Source organism: Epinephelus fuscoguttatus, linkage group LG15 (genome assembly GCF_011397635.1).
Source record: "Epinephelus fuscoguttatus linkage group LG15, E.fuscoguttatus.final_Chr_v1".
Lineage (NCBI taxonomy): Eukaryota > Metazoa > Chordata > Actinopteri > Perciformes > Serranidae > Epinephelus > Epinephelus fuscoguttatus.
In genome coordinates, this window is record NC_064766.1 from 17,658,597 (window position 1) to 17,677,550 (window position 18,954).

At 43.5% G+C, this 18,954-nt stretch overlaps 1 protein-coding gene across 8 annotated transcripts in view; it reads right to left on the minus strand.

The window, feature by feature from the left end:
• Nucleotides 1–18,954, minus strand: part of LOC125902848 (receptor-type tyrosine-protein phosphatase F) — a 188,698-nt gene that overhangs the window by 36,422 nt on the left and 133,322 nt on the right. For 4 of the 8 annotated variants that reach the window (XM_049599481.1, XM_049599486.1, XM_049599483.1 and 1 more), the window contains 7 exons: nucleotides 16,827–16,853; nucleotides 13,207–13,324; nucleotides 11,783–12,355; nucleotides 10,890–10,990; nucleotides 9,050–9,297; nucleotides 7,266–7,344; nucleotides 5,771–5,995 (listed from right to left, as the gene is read on the minus strand). In XM_049599481.1, coding sequence (XP_049455438.1) covers nucleotides 5,771–5,995; nucleotides 7,266–7,344; nucleotides 9,050–9,297; nucleotides 10,890–10,990; nucleotides 11,783–12,355; nucleotides 13,207–13,324; nucleotides 16,827–16,853 — 1,371 coding nt within the window. The remainder of the gene's footprint in view (nucleotides 1–5,770; nucleotides 5,996–7,265; nucleotides 7,345–9,049; nucleotides 9,298–10,889; nucleotides 10,991–11,782; nucleotides 12,356–13,206; nucleotides 13,325–16,826; nucleotides 16,854–18,954) is intronic. The other 4 variants (XM_049599488.1, XM_049599487.1, XM_049599485.1 and 1 more) reach the window with 1 other exon arrangement.

The following is an 18,954-nucleotide window of genomic DNA, read 5'->3' on the forward strand; positions in this document are numbered from 1 at the left end:
GGAGGGGAGGAGGGAAGGGAAGGATGGAGGTGTGTGAGTGTATGTCTGAGGGGTGGGTGCATGAGGCGACGCAGTATGGCGTTTAAAAAAGTGTCTGAAAGAGGAGGGAGACCAACTGCAGGAGAGCAAGTTGACAGATGAGAAGGAAAAAGAGGGAGGTGCGAGGCATCTGTCATTAGAGCTCAGCGTGCTTCCTATTGAACGACGATGGGAGATGCAGGTCCTGAAGGGGAGGGGTGTGTGGGGAGGCATGGGTGACAGATCGCAGCCCTCGAAGGGAATTGGGCTCCCAGCATGCAGCAGGAGTGGCGGGGAGGCAGGCAGCAGTAATCCGGATCATTAGCTGCACAGCAGCCTGCTCTTCGGCACACAGGCAGATATTAATTGGAAAGATAAGCTGAGATGAGCTCAAAGAGTCCTGCGTTCTGTCATATAGTTCTGTTATCTCTCGTACTCTTGGGCAACTGCCGGAAAAATGTACAGTATGGGTGTGTGAGTGCTACAGCATGTCTCACTCGTGTACGTGCGAACCAGCGTGCTCTGATATTAAGGCACAGGCGTGAGATAGCTCAAGTTGGAAAGTAAAAAGATTCACATTTTCATATTACAGCAGTAGTTTACAGCAGCAGTGTTTCTCATTTGTCTTTGTCTTCACACACATAGAAACACACACTAGGCACATGAGACCAGTACTCTCCCGTTCTGTGTGCCTTTGGGAGGAACCTATTATCTAAGAACAAAGAGAACCGGCACAGCAGTGGGACACTGCTGATGTGACGACACCACAAGGCTTCCTGTTCCTTCGGGAGGGCCCAAAAAAGGCTGTAGGATGTGGCCCTGCAGGGAATCCTGGGAAAAAACTTTTTTTTTTCTTTTTGCGGTGTAACAAATGACTGCAGCTGTGCTTTCAGAGAAGGATAAGGGAGGAAGAGGGAGAGGAGAGGAGAGGGACGAACAAAAAGAGAGGGCTTTTTGTCTGTTGGTCACGGCAAAGTACTGGGATCATCCATTTGAACGGCCCTAATATCTGATAAAAGCTCAGTCACGCAGCTCCTAATGCCTCGCAGAGTGGTATCACAATAGAGTGATGGTGCAGTGAAGGAATGTGTGAGGCTGAGAGTGAGTGAGTCATACACAGTGAGAGACATAAAAGTAAGTACATGTGTAACTCTGACCATGCTGAAACAGTGTGAAAGTATGTGTACAGTATGGACATGGGTGTGTCTACATGTGAGAGGTAGATGATAAATCCCTGGATTTGCTAACCTCAAAGGCTAATCAATCTCAAATCTTTGACTTACTTGTTTTCATTACGGATATACTTTATGATCAATGCATATAACATTCAGGTTGCAGGCTCTGCATATTTAACCTCTGCTGACCTGACACTTTGGTCGATTGAAATGCCTCAACTGTAGCTAATTAACCTTGATTACAGCGATTTCATAGCTCAGATCTCATTTTCAGGTTGTGCTGACAATTTGTGAGAGGTAATCAAGCTGCCACTCAAAACTGAAGTACTTCTCCGTCAAAAAAAGTGATTACAGACCTCAGTTAAACTTTATAATTGTATTTAACTTAAGTTGATTTAAAAAGTTACTTCCTCCCACTCTTTTTCAAATGCGTAAATCAAAGTAACTATATGCTGACAACTGCTTTTCATTATATCAATATCAAAGTTGAGAGCCAAACCTGAATAGATTTCATGAGGGAGTCAAATTTAGAAAGTGAATTAAATATTAGATAAGACAAAATGTTATTAAACCCCATCCCTACTGAGAAAAGACAAAGGAGAGCAATGATTGTGTGTGTGTTAACACTGCAGATAAGTATTATTACTGTACTATAGATACTGTATATACAACTGTAACTATTACGAGTGAATGAATGTATTTGCTTATGTCAGTACCTGTGTGCATCTGTCAGTGACAGAAATATAAAAAAAAGTGTTTGATTGTGCGCAACGACTGTAAATAAATGTCTGTAAAAGCGTGTGTGTGAGAGCATACATGAGTTTTTCTGAGCCTTTTCTCAAGCTCCTCTGAGCCTCCACAAATGTGTGTGTTTGTCTAGGTAGCAACCGCTGAGTGTGTGTGTGTGAGTGTGTGTGTGTATGATTGTAAGTGTTTGTCTGAGCCGCAGTAAGAGAACAAGAGACAAAGAGAGAGTGGGTGATGAGAGATGGCAGAAAGCGAGGAGACAGAGAGAAATAGACTGAGGCAGAGGTGTTATGGTAGTAGCAGTATATCGAGTCTGCTATCTGGCCCGTGGGCTACACAGCTTCCCCAGCCGACCGCTGCTCCGCCATCCCCTGAGCGCAGAATCTGCTACGCACGGCACAGGCACATTTGTTTCAACTCGCCGTTGACCCCGCTAGCTCAATGTCTCTCCAAAAGTGGCTTAAATAAGCCGCAGGGGTGCGCACCAGACAAACAAACAAACATGCAAAGACGGCCATTATGTATCTGCCGTTCTCTCCGCCTCCCTGGGGAGCCTGAGGAGCCCACACTCCTCATTGTTGCGTGACAGAGGGAAAGACAGCGAGAGGGTGGAAGAAGGAAGGCAAGAGAAAGGAACAAAAAAAGTGGAGGTACAAGAAGTGAGAGGGAAAGATGATAGCTTGAGTGAGTATGCCTTTATCTATGAGGAACAGATATGTGGCTGCAGGGTCTAGCCTACCCTGTACGATGACCCTTCTCCATCGTACTGTAGCTCTCTCTTCATACTTCTTTTTCCCTTCACTCGAATTTTTCGTTCCCATTCAGCACCAGAAACTGCACTTTTCCCTCTCTAGCTGTCTGAATACCAAGCATCCAGATATCTAGAGGGACCGCTAAAAGGAGATGCCTCTAGGAGTGGAAGTGACATCAGTGTTGCCTATATTCCTGCCACCCTTGGTGTAAAGTTGGGTGTGAATATGCTTACACTCTCTGCTTGAAAAAAACATCTTGTTTTCATAATTCTTTCTTGATATTGTTTGTCAAAGCCTTTTAAATTTTGAAAGCAGCCAGTCTTCCATGCTAAGGGTGTTTGGAGCCCAGAGCACCAACAGAATTAGTGCTACAAAGCCAATTCTTGTTGAGAGTGAGTGGAATATAAATGCCTGGATAACATTGCAAACAGAGAAAAAAAAACAAAAACGTGGTAAACACATTTGAGCACTCCGTTTCTCTCTACGCCATAAGCTCACCTCTCCCTTATCAAAAGAAAAGCACACATTAGCAAAATCTCGTCCTCTTCCACCAGTTCAGTTTTCTCTCATTCGTGCTTCACAAGCTGGACGGGACACAAGACAAAAATGTTGCTCTCCTCTTTTCCTCTCTCCAACACCACCCCTCCTCTCTGTCTCACATCACACAATATTTCATGCTACCTCCCTCCCTCACTCTCTTCTCGCATTAAATGATACTGTTTATACACACCCAGCATCTATCATCCCATTTCACACTTCCCCCGGCTTGTTTATCTGCCTTGGGTGCTGGGGAGACATGAAGGCACACTCTCTTCTTCTTTCTCTCTCTCATCCCCCTTTGCCTTCCTTCCTTCTCGTCTTCCCTCCAACCACTGCTGGCTGCTCGTGGCCATTGATATACGAGGGCTTATTAAGCCCTGGCGGTCCTGTTTGATCTACGCTGAGGGAGTTTGGGTGGTGGCGAGGAAGTGTAGTAAAGACACAAGTCATTTACTCCAGTACTTGTTGTCTTATTCTCCTGGGTCTGGTGAAGATCCTGCTCTAGGCAGCTTCTGCCAACTGCTCCATCTCGCTGCACGCTTTACCTTCTGTACTCGTTTGTGTTTGGTAATAAACGTTTGCAAGTGCCGCGTTGGGGGTGACAAAAACAAACACTGCTGTGGTATCTGAGTTTCCCAAAGAGTGCGGTTAGGGGATTTGTGTGGCGATCAATGACAGCACTGCCTGTACTCACCACCTCAGACTGCAGTATGTTTTCATGCACACAAGAAACCAGGTTACTGGGAGAAATGAGGAAATCAAGGTGTTCACATGCACCGCAGTAATCTTGTTACTGTAAATCCTGTGTTTACTATATGCAGCAGGTCAGTAATTGGATTACTTCCCTAACCCTTACTGTATATTTGAACCAAGAATGGCGTATTTTGAGTAAATTTGTGACACAATGTGATGCTGCATCCTGAAGAGAATTTAAAAAAAAGATGAAACTGCCAGTTTTTTCTTTCTATGTGCGCAAGTCTGAGAAGTCTTGTTCAGCTATGGATGTCAACTTACTCAGACTTCTTTTTCAGTCTTAGCATTGGTCTAACTTTAGATATAATTATTTTGGGTACAAGGATGCACTGAAACAAGTAATGATCTTTTCTATAATCCCTGTCAGAGTGACACCATCTCTGTCTAAACTCTTTGTGACGCACATGTGCACATGTAAAAACTCTGTTATAAAACAGATGGAGCTCATACATGGCCAATAAAAAGTTCCTGCAGCAATGTAGGCCTGGTGATGTAAACCTTTACCCCAGTTAAGTAAATCAGGCGTCTTATTTGCATGAAGTTTATGAAATAAGATTACCACAGAGAGGCGTCAATAACCAGGTTACTGAAGTGAAGGTAAGCACACTGATTGACTCACCCTATGAGTGAAGCCTGATTAATCCGAGCGATTTAGTTTAAAGGTGGGAGGGTGCTACACAGTTTAAGGAGGAGGAGTACACAGAAAAAGACAAATCTTGAGCGCCACTGATCCAACCTGGTGCGTCTGGCAGGTGCAGTGAGAGTGTTGTGCAGCGATGGGGTTTAAGCATCTCCTTTGAAGTCAAGTGTATCATGGCTGCCCACTATAGCCTCCTTCGCACATCCCTCCCCTTCTCAGCGCGAAGGAGTGGGGGATTACTGGGGAGTGGGGGGGCTTTAGGGACATTTAAAGCAGCATTTCAAGGGAATCAGGCCTGCTTTACAGACTCCCTAGGCCCTGTGACCAGGCCCTCGTCTCCCTCTTAACTCCAGCCACACTAATCAATCTCCTCTGCTCTCTTCACGGTTGAGAAAGATGTGGAGAGGGAGAGAGACACAGAGAAGCAGAGAGCGCGCGGAGGAAAAAGAGCTGAGAGGGGAGAGAGAAGAAAAAGAAATAGGTGAAAAGTCTGGGATTTGGTTTCGGACATGGAGTGCTCGCTCCCTCTCCTTCTGTGGTTGCCCAGGGCCCAGCTACTGAATATGCATGTCCCGGGTAGTGGAGGGGCCCAGAGCAATCGCAGACTCTCATACTTCCTGCAGTGAAGTTTACTCCAGACCATCCCATGGAGAGCTGGGCCTCCGTGTTAGTGCTGTTTGACGAGTGCATGGGGCCTTCACTTAAAAAGCCAAGAGTCTTGTTGAGCATTGTAAAGAGATCTGCGCTGGGCCCTGCTGGCTGCCGAAATGGCAAAGCTGGATCTCTGATGTCATTGTCGACTGATAAGGGAGTTATCTGGACAAGCTGCAATGACTTTTAGAGGCAGCCGTATTAAAGGGTAAGTGGCAATAAAAACAACAACAATTTGGCCTGCCGCTGCCATTTTGGAAACGCTTGAGGGGCAGCGTGGTTTGAGTCTGAGGCTGGGTGATAAACTTAAATAGTTTGTCCAAAAAAAGAAAAAGTGACATGTACAAATATTTAGAACTCCGCTCAGGTAAACAAATCCGGGAGGGGCCTTTACTCAGACACAGAAAAAAATACTTATGCTGTCAATAATGATTGTCTGTGCTTAATCAGTGTTTGGAAATTTTAATTAACGGGTGAGTGTGTGTGTCTCTTACATAATTAGCAGTGCTGTCTGTCCCTTCGTATCGGAGCACAGCCAGGACAAAGCAGAGGTACTCTTGTGGACTGGTCAGGGGCTTGTTGTAGAAACCGTTGTACCTCTTCTCATCACCCACGGTGAAGGAAGTCGGCAGTGAGGCCAGCTTGGCAGCAATGTAAGGCTTGGAGGAATCAAGGTGACGTCGGCGCCTCAGGACAGGGCCTTCACTTGACCTGAGCAGCTGTGGAAAACATAGAGAGCAAAGGTTAGGTCAAGTCTGGCAACCAAGATTCAAAGTTGGTAGGACCCTGACCTCTGATCTAATTTCATTGGATGAGAAAGAAAAAACAAATTTCTCATTGGTAAAGAGACTGAATTTACTGCATCATATTGTAACATGGAGATCAAAGGCTCAATCTTGAAAACAATCAATGGGACTTTGGGCAACAAAATCTTTGTGGGTTTTCTGTGGAAAAAAACCCTAACTAATTTATGTGCATTAATCAGCTTCCATCAACTCTTCTCAAATCTCCAAATCTCAAAACAAACCTTTTGCATTCCCACTTCATGTCCAGGTCTGGTTCTCACTATGCCTCCAAAGAAGAGATAATGATTGCACACCGCTAACATGCCCTTTGCTCAGTGATATAACTTTGCAAACAATGCAGCCAAGTTACGAAGTGAGCAATTAGCGCTTGCTCCAGCACACAATCTCAGCATGACTGCCAGCCTGCTTAATAAATGAGCAGTAGCATACAGCACTGCGGCATTGTGTTTTCGGCAGCATTTTGTTTTCTGTCAGTGATGTCTCGTGTGCTGCTCCAGATGTAGCTTTATTAAATCATTATGTCGGAGGGAGGAGACAATGGCCTGCTCAATGCTTAATGACTCAGGGAGTCCCATCTCTCTCCCTCTCTCTGTCTCTTCTGCTATTTCTTCAGGGAACTGGAACAATAGCGATCCAAACCAACGAGCCTCGCAGTTTACTTAAAAATGATGCTATTAATATTCAGGCATGTCATTTAGCTTCAATTCTCTTGTGGACAAGGAGGACCTTTATTCAATAGAATAATAAAGCAGTCATAAATCTTTATCCTCATTTGAATACCTTATGTAAAACTTTGTTTGGGGTTGTCAAAGCCTGACTATAGAGACTATAAAGGAAAATATGGGGGAAGAGCAGTGATTTGTAATTACCGTTTAGAAAAGAGCTACTTCCACAAAATTCACATCAATAATTATATAACATTAAGATTATATTGTGTGCAAACTGTTTTCTTGATTCAGCAGATGGGTACTGTCTGCAGATCTGGCGTCCGATCAGGACATTCCCCACCTGCCCGAGTGAGTCATTGTTTAAAATCTCTGCCCTGCCACCCCCCCCTCCCTGAGCCCAGGAGGGTAGAGCTAATTAGCTACAACCAGTGACTTCCTACCCAGTTGGAACAGGAGATGCAGTTGGGGACCCCTGACCTGGCACATTAGCCAATCAGCCACCGGCTGGCACTCACCTCATCCAGGTCCATCTCGTCTGGATTCTTCCACCGCCGCGTTGCCTGGGACACCGGCACCACCACGATGTAGTACCACCTGCCAAGAAAAATAAAGCCCGTGTTAAGACAGACTGACTGAAGCACATACACGCTGAGATCAAAGTGGGCCAAGCGCATTAATAACACAGTCAAAACATTTAGTAAGACATACTTTCACTGTGAGGCTTGCTGTGCTGAATTCAAAACTTGAGTGGTATACAAGAGGGTCCGACCAAGGTCGAACACCAGCAGATTGGCACTGCATTCTCCAATTAATGGCTAATCACTAAGAACATCTGCCATGTAGACTGGAACAAACACTATCCCAGTGAGAGGAGCCTTCAGCTAATAGAGATCCCCATAGGAATCCTTAGGTTAATAGGACCAGCTATGTGACTGCTCGTTTGTGTTCTTTTACTGCTATCATTATAAAGACCAAAAATAGAAGGAGAAGAAAGGCATCAGAAAGACATTTAAGAGCTTAGGGTCAAACTAAGGAGTAAGGTAATGAATGACAGAATGCGCTTGTGGGTACACAATGTACAAACATCTGTGTCTGCGATCATTTATGTGCTCTCACTCTCTCTTGCTGCCTCTCCTGGGCTCTCCCCCAGTCTGTCTTCTCTCAGCTCAAAGTTTTTCCCCCACTGCGGCATTCAACCACTTGTAAAATCAGCTGCTACTGACAGTGAAAGCAGCTGCTTCTCTCCCCTTCTCTCCAGCCCTCGACTCTGTGATTCAACAGTCAGTCAAGTCTGGGAGTGGGAGAAGACATGTCTAACAAGACTCCTCTACCCCCTCTCTCTCACCTCCACATACACACACACACACACACACACACACACACGCACACACACCTCCACTCTCCCCATCCCCAATCACGTGCGCGGTTTGCCTGTCAATCTGAGCTGGAGCTTGGCCAGCCCTGACAGCCCTGTAATCTTTTTACCAATCCACCCTGTGCACTCCACTACTTCGATGTGTCTGTAAGTGTGTGTCTGAAGGAAAAGCTTTACTCGTCGGGGTCAGGCACAATTCTGCTCTTAACAATTTCAGTCGAAAGATAATGCGGCTCGACCTGATGTTAAAAGTCTCGATTATCATCAGCTGCTGTGTCATAAAGTTGGCCGGGATTAAAAGTTGAAGTTTTAAGTTTCAAAACAGGTTTAGTATTGATCATATTAATGTGCCACTTGTGTTGTTGTTGCTGTAAGAGAGGTTGCTCCGAGTTGCAGCTGAATTAGCCCCTGAATGTTTTTGGACAACTAAGTGGCCATTTAGGGGACCAGGGCCACAAACAAGCCCCGAAAGGGACACATTTCAAATACAAATTTCCTTTGTTCATTTCTTGTCTTATAATTTGATGGAGTTTTATGGTGTTTATACACTTGAACATAAAATTAAATTGTAAATGCTTCTTTTATCAACAGTCAATAAATGATTCAGTGATTTTTTTTAACTGCTGGATGACTGATTACACAAATGTATGTAAAAACAATGCCCGATGAAAATGTCACCATGTTGTTAGTGCCACAGAGATGTTTTTGAGAGATAATACTTTCAAAACAAACTGTCAGGAATATACTATACCATAATATACTATGCTATGCGATGCTATATATGCTAAATAATAAAAGACAAATGAAGCAACATTATCCTCTATGTCAGTTCAAAAAAATTGAGTCTACTGGCTAACAACAACCATCATTATTGCCCTAAGTCAAAGCTGGCCTGTGGTCACTCTCATGTGTCTCATTACTCACCTGACACGTGTGGTGGTCTGGACCTTAGGCAGGGTGATGGTCATCTTGCCACCCTGAGCCTGAAGTGTGCTTGGTTTGGTCTTGATCAGGTCAGGGGCAGTGCGGATGGACACCTGCTGCTGCAGACCCCCGGCAATGTTGCCTCTGCTTGTCAGCACAAAAGAGTAGTCTGTGTCTGGCTGCAGCTGCGATATCAGCTTCCTCTTCAGGTTTCCCTGCACTTCCACGCTTTGCTGGTTGTACAAGATCTGCGAGCACACAAGGGAATACCCCGGAGTTATGGTTTAAGTTAACATACATACAAAAAATGTATATCATGTGGACAAATGCAACACTGTCTCCTCTCACTCCCTCCTACACACACTGTCGCACACATGGACAAAAGTGGTATGGTCCTAAGGGAGAAGCCCATCTCATCTGACACTTCATCTCATGTGTTTCGGTGTCACACCTGCCCACTGGTGCATATCCAATAGTTTTTTTTACACTTCAAATTGTCTTTGCTCCATTACCATGGGGTGGGAATTGATATAATATCATTTTGTCAGATTATTACACCTCATAAATGAGCATGTATCTGGCTTTTCAGATTTTTTTTTTACTGCAAACGGGCAAAGTCAATGCATCACACCCTGGCGAATGTGTTAACGGCTGATAGTGTGGAGCTGCAATGCTATTGTATTATAAATATATGTACACTACACATTATACATTGTGTTGTAGTAACACTGACAGTAATGGCTTTCCCAATGGAAAAAAGAAAACTGTTTCCATTCTTGTATTTCTGTGATTGGAAATTTTAGATTTTACAATATAACACCAAGTATTATAGTATATGAAACCACTGAAAAGTGACCATTAGAGTCCCAGACACATTTTAAATAATATTATGTTCAACATGGTCTTCTCACATAATAGTTAAGAAAAAAATCTAAAAAGGGGCTGGAGGCAGATTTACTCTTTCTCCTTTATTGAGAAATTTGCTTGTGTTAAGTTTCACTTCGCTTTCCACTTCCTCCAGCACTGCCCAATCTTGGTTGGCCAGTGAAAGAACAGCACGTATCAATATGGCTAACGTTAGCGTAAGAGGAAACTTCAGAACACCCTACATGTTGAGTCACGTCAGACCCAGACTGAGATGAGGGGTCTGTTGTGCACTAAAATCAGCGACTAGTAGATCTATCAAAAGGATGAGTAAAGTTAACATCTATTATTAATGTTGTTTGTTTGCTTGTTAGCTTGTTGGCTAACTAGCAGTGGCTGACCAAGGAACCTTGTGGCTGACACAGCATTGGTGGTTGTGAAACATGCAATATCTGCTGTGGTGGGGTTTTTGAAAGTGGAAGAAAGCTCCAGTGTCCAGTTTTTCCATCCAAAAAATGCACATTCTACCATGTTTCCTATGAAAACTTTTACTTTGCTAAAGCAAACTCTTGGTCACTGACCAGTCCGCTATGAGATTGAGGTCTCAGGTTTCTGTGCAGGTGTTGTGTCTAAGTCAGTTCCCCCACTGATCTGTGTTTCCTGTATTTCACACCAATTGGCTGATGTGTGATCTAGCTCACCCCGCCTACATTTGAATCTCAGATTTTAGGGAAATGCAAACATTGCCCCCTTAAGTAGACAAATGTGAAAACACCGCTGTCAGATACAAGTCAGTTTAGTCAAGGTCATTCATCTTGGGGACATAAACCTGACAAAAACACATTTCTGAGCAGAGTGGGGCTGCAAGGTAAGGGCTGTGTGTATACAAATTGTGTTCGTGGCATTTTTTTTTGTATCCTTGCGTAAATGGATGGGGATGTTTTTATTTCAGGATTGCTGAAGTCTTGGCACTCACCTTGAAAGGCACTTGAGATTTGTAGTTTGGTGGCAAATCCCAGGTGAGGAGGACAGATGTTTTCATGACAGCTTTGACACCAAAGTTCAGGGTGGGAAAATCTGGGGTGGGAAAATCCTTCGATTAATATCTCAAGTAAGGCATCTTGTACACCACAAAATGTAATCTCTGTGTGTAATTAAATTTCACACCACCATACAGCGAGTAAACAACGTGAACACACTGCACGGCAATACCTTATGACCAAACTTGACAAGCCACAGGGGGGTACAAAGAACATCAACAATCTCATTCACGCTTGGTTATAGATCACATAAAAATAGCCTTCATCTCCCTAAGCCTGTTCCATTTATTACTCCCTGAGACATACGCAACAGGCAGAGATCTCTGTGATTACCAAGAAATGTATACGGCAGTGGGAGTGGCAACATGTGTCTTAAAATAGGCATCACACACAACTGGTTATAAATAAGAAATCTTACATTTATAAGATTATAAAATGCATGAGGAGGTACATGCTGGGTATGCTTCAGATTTGTGTCTAATGGGAGGGAGGATGAGGAGGCATGGTAATGTGACTGTAGCGTGTAATGAGATTAGTACTCTATAAATCAATAAACACAGTGCTGTACTGTACTGAGTGGTAGATGAGAAAGACATGGCACTGATAAAGAAACAAAAAGAGCCAACTATAGTGTTGAAGACATAAACAGGTGTTGACGTATGTATAAACAGGTGTTGACGTATATGCTCACACATGTCGTGGGCTAAGCTGCATGAGCAAATGTACATAATAGCAGAATGATTATGTGAGCATGTATTAAACCCTCATTCTCTGTTTTCAAATCAAACACCTCTGGCATGTTTATATATAAATGTCAGGCATTTCTTACCATTGGACATGGTCCTGCTTTGAATGCTGGGGCTGAGGGGTCCTCCGCCCTTACTTGTGAACGCCTGCACCCGGATGTCATAGGTAGTGTCAGGATTAAGGCCCTGGATAGTCATGTGCGTGTCGGCTGTGCGGTTGGTGCTGTTCTGCTGACTGTTGATGTCCCTGTACACAACCACGTAGTGCACAATCTTGCCGTTCCTTTCAGCCACCAGCGGGGGCTCCCAGGTCAGCTGGGTGCTGGACTGGGTCAGTCCTGTGACTTGAAGGTTGAATGGGAAGCCTGACGGCACGTCTTCAGGTGTGCTGATCTCCTTTACGTAAGCCTCGCCGATGCCTGCACGGTTGCGTGCGCTGAGGCGGAAGACGTAGGTGGCGCCTTTGTGTAGCCCAGTGACAGTGTAATGGTCGTCAGTCTTTCTCAGCTCGCGTGACGTGAAGGTTTCATCATCAGTGCGCTTGTATTGCAGCTGGTAGCCCATCAGCTCACCCACCATTTCCTTGGGCGGCTGCCACTGGATCAGTGCTGTGTTGCCCATGGTGGTGCTGATCATCATAGTGGGCTTGCCAGGCACTGAAATAAACATTACAGTAAAAAGAAAAGAATAAGTTGTGTTGCAGTTCTTCTAGATTAGTGTTTCTCGTGTGGGGGTACGTGTACCCCTAGGGGTACTTTAGAGTACTGCAGGGGTTACATGAGATTTTTTTAAATGTTAATTTCAAAAATATCAGTCATGCATTATTCCAAAAGTAATTATTTCACTAAATTGTTTGCCATGAACTAAACATCTGGAACATAGCATTACAGAGTTTTTCAGTTAATGACTGTATTGTGTTTGCTTGTTGTTTTTTTAATTTGTTTTTTTCCTACCAAAAATAATTTGTGCTGGTCAAGGGGTACTTAGCTGAAAAAATATTTCAAAGGGGGTACAATATTGAAGATGAAACCCTTAAATCAAATTTGAATAGTTAAACATTTTGGAAAATATGCTTATTTGCTCCCTGGCAAAGAGTTAGATGAGAAACTATTCTCATATCTGTCTGTTAAATATGAGACTAGAGCCAGCAGCCAGCTAGCTTAGCTTAGTGCTAATACTGGAAATCAAAAGGTAACAAAGTCCACCAACCAGCACCTCTAAAGCACACTAATTAAATGGATATGAAGATATGAAGGTTACATGCCTTGCTAATGGCACTTCAACAGCAGTTAGTGATCTTAACTAGTGTAGGTGTCGAAGCTAACACACATGTAGCGTGCCATAAACACTAACATGACATTCCAGTTACGCACACAGTCTTCTAATCATACTACAAGATCACAGAGGTTATCAGTTTTAAGCCTTGAAGATAGTACCACAGTATTCACCATAAACAGATAGCACATGTTGTGTTTTACATGAAAATCCTGATAAAACCTGCTCTGACCTGCTCCAGTCGTGGTGATGACTTTAGCTTTGCTGCGAGCTCCGTCTCCCTTGGTGGTGTACGCTGCTACGGTGACAGAGTAGGTGGTTTCAGAGTGCAGTCCACCAATGATGGCCTCCTGCAAAATGACAAAAATCACAAGGTCGGAGTTAAAAAGGAATCAGTGAATCTGTGCAGGACCGCCTCAATGGCAAAAAATAAAAAAATAAACCCCCTGTCACACAAGCGCCAATCCCCTCACACAACACACAGCACCAAAAGAAAAAAATAATGAGATTAAACCCCCTCCTCCATCCACTTGTAGTTTCTTGATCAATTTGCCTATAACAGGAAAAAAGACATTTGAAGCATTTTAAAGGCACACAAACAGAACCAGGAACTTTTCTTAATCAAGAAAAACTCCTGGGCCTTATCGTAAGGCACACTCTGAACCCATGAACCAACAAACCATCCAAACGACCAAAAACATCACCAGTGTATCAGTGTTCATGCCTGCTGCATGGGTGAGCATGAGATTATACCCAGAGGATCTTAGGATCATCACTACACTGCGGTCTATTAAAGCCCACAAATAGCACACTTATGACTGTGGGACGATTGTAAAAAAGCTTATAAATCTTAAAGATAGAAAATAGCAAACTAATATTATACGTTCAGACTAATGTTACATAGTTCATGTATAGTTTTTTACAGTTAAGATAGATTTTTGGTATTCATTCTGCTCTGGGTTCCCATGTAAGTTGGCTTGAACAGTCTCAAAAACACAGACACACTGAGGTGGTTGAACAATTCAGTAACTCAACAGTAAAGAACAAACAGACAGCAGTAAAACAACAAACGACTGAGGTAACACACTGTTATTGGTAACCTGCTGCAGTGCTGGCACTCACTTCACCAGACTGCATCAGTCTGAACAAAAAACACACACCCACACACGCTGGAATTAAACATTCTCTGAGCTTGAACAAAGCCCATATGTAAACAGACACACACACACACACACACACACAGGTGAATGCGCATACTCACCGATGTACTGTATATAGTCTAACGTATGCATGCACGTACAATCAAACCATTAATGTTCACACAATGATACACGCAGACATGAGCACACACTCCATACCAAGAACAAATTAATGCCTGCGGCTTGAGCACACATGCTGGAGTTGTCTGTTCTGACTGGGGCCACTGAGAGGATGAATACGCCAATGCCTACAAGCCTTCCTGCCGGAACTCCTTGCAAACTTCTCATACTCTTGGAATATTATACGGCTTTGCCCTAATGCTGTTTCTCTAACTAATGAAGTTTTAATTTCCCAACCATAGAAGAACATTTAATAGTCTATATAAGCCAGCTCTGTTTGACAATGCTTTTTACTGCTCCTCTCTTTAAGGGACATTTGGTGCTCCCGTACTAGCCTTTAAGAGAGACGGGGGAGAAAATGCTAAATTACTGTATCATAAAACCATTTTAACTTTATGGAGGAAGTCTCATTACTTTAATCATACAAAATGGCTTTAACAGTCTCAGCAGTGGCAGCTGCAGAGATCTCTTTTCCCCTATTCTGGCAAGGTCAAATCGGGTCTAGTAACACTTTTGAAACTCTGTAGAAATAGAAAAAGCGAGGCTTCAAAGTTTCCTTCAGAGCAAATGCTTAGAGCAGCACCAAAGGGCATTACAGAGATTATCAAGTCGACTAGTTATAGAAATGGATTCTTCTCTGCAAGCCTCTCTTCACCACTATCCTCACTCGGGTAGAGAATGTCACAGGAAAAGGGGCAGCATTGTTAAAACAAATATATATGCTTCAAACATTTTATTGCTCAAGTAAAACATAAGCGTTGTGCTCTATTTGTGTTAACTTGCATTAAAGGTATACGCTTCAGGAATCATCACTTATGAACCACTCTCAGTGTGTGGTGCTATGTTTTTCTGCAGAAACTCTGCCCTCTGCCTGGATTTTCTTATTTTCTGTGTTGCGGACGTTTATGGGTGTGTACCCCCATGGCGCTCAGGTGAGGTCGGGCTTTATAAAAAGGTAGTGACCAAATGCCAGACTGTAAGCAGCAGGCGACCAAGATACATAGCACCAAAATTACGCAACTATAATAGGATGAAACACCAAATGAGAGAGAATCTAAGGTTTGTTTTTACTCTCACTTTCACTGGCAAGCATGTCGACAAACACTAACCGACAATCCTGTATAGTATACCTCTAAAAAAAGCCACAGTTATCTGGAAAAAATAAACTTGGTTCAAATTCCTACTCCCTGTGAACACGCCATGGGTCAACAAGAAATGCTAATGTTTTTGCTGTTGACATCTGTCTGTGGCTAGTCACACTACATTAGTTACCTGGCACACAGACCGCTATCGCCAAAACATGGCTGCTATAAGAAATAATAAAGATGTGTGAACAGATGTCTTCCTCTGACAGCGTCTAGCTCTGTGTCTGTCAGGTGTTAATCAACACATTAATAGGAGAGGGAGAGGAGGCAAGCCTGACTCATGCCATGTGGGTGTAGCTAAAGGAATCCGTCCATGTGTGCCGTGCAAACAGATTTCTGTTTAACTGGCTGGTATAAAATAAATAAAATGATCTGCTCACATCCCGCTGGCTCTTTTCTAAAGAAAGAAAACATCCATTGTTGATGTATAAACAGATGAACAAAAAAAAAAACCCTCAGCATCCATCAACCTTTGCAGCTGGTCACCGGATTGATTAACCACTTTTCTCTTGTTTTCTGCGAGAGAGGAAACTAGCACCTGGAATTGCTCAAATTAATTTCTTAAACGCGATAAACCTTTTTTTAAACAACTTCTTTGCCCTCGTTTGAATGCTGACAACAGTATTTGTTATTCTGGCAGGTTTCTATTGAATTTCTGACTCGGAACAGTAAGTGGCTCTGCATTTATGCTAGTGCAATATGACGTCTAGGAGGTAATAAGCCATAACAAAGGGCTGTGTGACAGCTATGGAACAGTGAGCTGCCATCCACGCAAATGAAAAGAACATGAAAGGCTAGTGGCAATCTTGGAGATGTGTGGAGCTGATAAAACACACAGCTCCTCCCCTCAGATAGATATGTCATCTGGAACAGTAGGGGAGACAGCAGGTTAGGCGAGCCTGATTAATGTCAGCATCACACTGGGATAGTGACACACAGCCTTTGACTGCACTGTACGCTCAATGGCGGGGGGAAGCGCTGCATGCTCGCTGCAGTAAGTGCTTCAGATCCAAGTGAATGCCCAGCTGTTAATACGAGTTTGTCTCATGGTAAAATGTTGAAATATTAGACTTGTACGCAATCATCAGTGGAAATAATCCTCATGCTTTGTCGCAGTTCTTAGAGAACATCACACGCACACATAAATATAAAAACCAGGAATCATCAGGACACATGTCTTGCTGTGGTTATGATGGGGTTATGATCTTTCATGAGAATTCACACCGAGTGGATTACAAGCACGACTTACACACAAATAAACACACGCATACACACAGACACGCTCGACTCATAATCCAAACACATGAGCACACAGCACCCCCAAATTGCAGAGGGGAGAAGAGCCTGCCCTGCAAGACAACCCAGCAGCACACATGAGGGTTACTCACATGCTCGGTGGACTCCTCAATATTCCACTGATGGGAGAGAAGACACAGGACACAGGATGGGGAGAGAAATGAGTCAGAGACAACACAACAGGGAAAAAAAGAGCTTGTCTTTTTTTCACTCGGAGACAGATGAATGTAGGTGTCAACAGAGTCATGTGGCAGGAAAAAAAAAACACACAGAGGGAGAGAGTGTGATGGAAGTGAAGGGAGTAAAAAAAAAGAAAGAAAGAAAGAAAGAAATGAAGACACCTTGAGTGGCACAAGACAAATGTGCAGCCAAGTTGAGCAACGGTTGTGAAATGTATTGTTGTTTATGATGCACTGCCTTGTTTCTCATTTGCCTACGAATCCAATAAAAACCTCTCTCTTCCTTAATCACAGAACACCTCTATTCAGTATGATAACTATCTCACTGTGGACATAAAGCATAAAATATGCAGACTCTCTGAAGCATTTCCTCTTTCTTCTTTTCAGAAATGGAGGGAGGGCCTTTTATTCATTATATTTTCAATATGTTTTCAAAATGTTCTCCTTACTCGCTGTGCTTGGCCAAGTGATTCCCGGGGGAAGTGAAAGCCCATTTCGTGCCGCGGGGCTCCGTCGGTGCCGAGCGTGAAATCCTATTACCGGTGCTGCTATGCTAGCCCTGTGACATCAAACCCCATCGATGCAGAACGCAACTGCTGGTGTTTACCAGCAACTCGCTCCACAGTTCAGCAACTGCAGAGGAGTTCACTGATGGGTGGCCTGGCTGACAAGGGGCAGGAGAGATGACACTAGTGACAATGATGTGGGACAAAATGGAGAACATAGCAGGAAGGGGAGGCTGAGGTTACAGGGTGATTGAGGGTGGTGAGCGATTACGTTTGAACATTAGGGTGCGTAACTACAGCAATTGCTGCTGGTGGATTGGGGAACACTAGGAGAGATGGAAGAGACTGGCAACCAATGATGCTAGGACACAAGAGCATTAGGGATGGAGGCGAAGGAACCATCGAGAATTCTAGTTAACAGTTCGGTTTACCTACATTATAAAAGATATTATATTTTCTCCTTTACCTCTACTACTATTAATCTGTGCAGACAGTTTGGATTTTATTTGTCCAGATTTGAGGAATCCATATTTGAGATTTTCATCAGTCCCATGCATTGTTTGCATGCAGTATAAATGTTTTGTTTTTGCCTACTGTATTTGAATATTTCTGCATAATGGGATCTCTAAACAGTCTTAGAATTGCATAAATTGGTTATGACTGCAAAGCTGAGACTCTTGTGGATTCAATGAGCCTAGTTTTATTCATATGTGATGATGTTAACCCCCAAAGTAGCCATTGTATTGTAGTGACACCATTTCTTTGAAACAGATATCACTGTATAAAATGACCTCCAGTGATATATAGGATAACCAAAGCCTCATGAGACTTAAAGGAGCTCTATGTAAGAAATCTAAAGCAAACAGTCGTAAAATCATCCTAATATGTCAGAGAGACTAAGGAATAATGTTCATATAACATACTGATCTCACCGACAACAATAGTACAGCCAGAATATTCGCATTTAAAAAAAATTTTATGGTCTGCAAATCATGTTTATGTTTTGAATTTGTGTTTTGGCCTGTTGCGCCACCCACCGCCATCTACCAGTCACACAGTCAGTAGAGTCTCAGCATCAGTTACAGTTGAGCTACAGCAGCACGGCAAGCAGCATTTGCAGTGTCCCGGTACATAGCATTAACAGCCGGCTCCTCCCCCACTGTATCCCGGCAGCATCGTTAGCAGCAGAGAAGCCGGACTTGCTCAAACCATCCGCTGGAAAACCGAAGATCAAGGACGTGGTGACGCAGCCCTGCCATGGCAGCCACCTGTGGGCAAACAAATCAGTCTCCAGCGTGCCGCTGTCCAGCAACCTTGAATCTGTAGGGGAGGGGGGCGGACACGACTCTCGGCAGTATTTTGAATTTGAGTGCAATAACTGTTTTGGCCACATTCTTACATACAGCGCCCAACCACAAACTAGAGACTCCGGACGATTGATAACTTTCATAGGTAAATTAACAATATGGAGGTTTCTGAGCAGTTTCCAGGGAAGAGGTGCTCTCCATCCAATCGTGGAAACATGCAATTCTCAC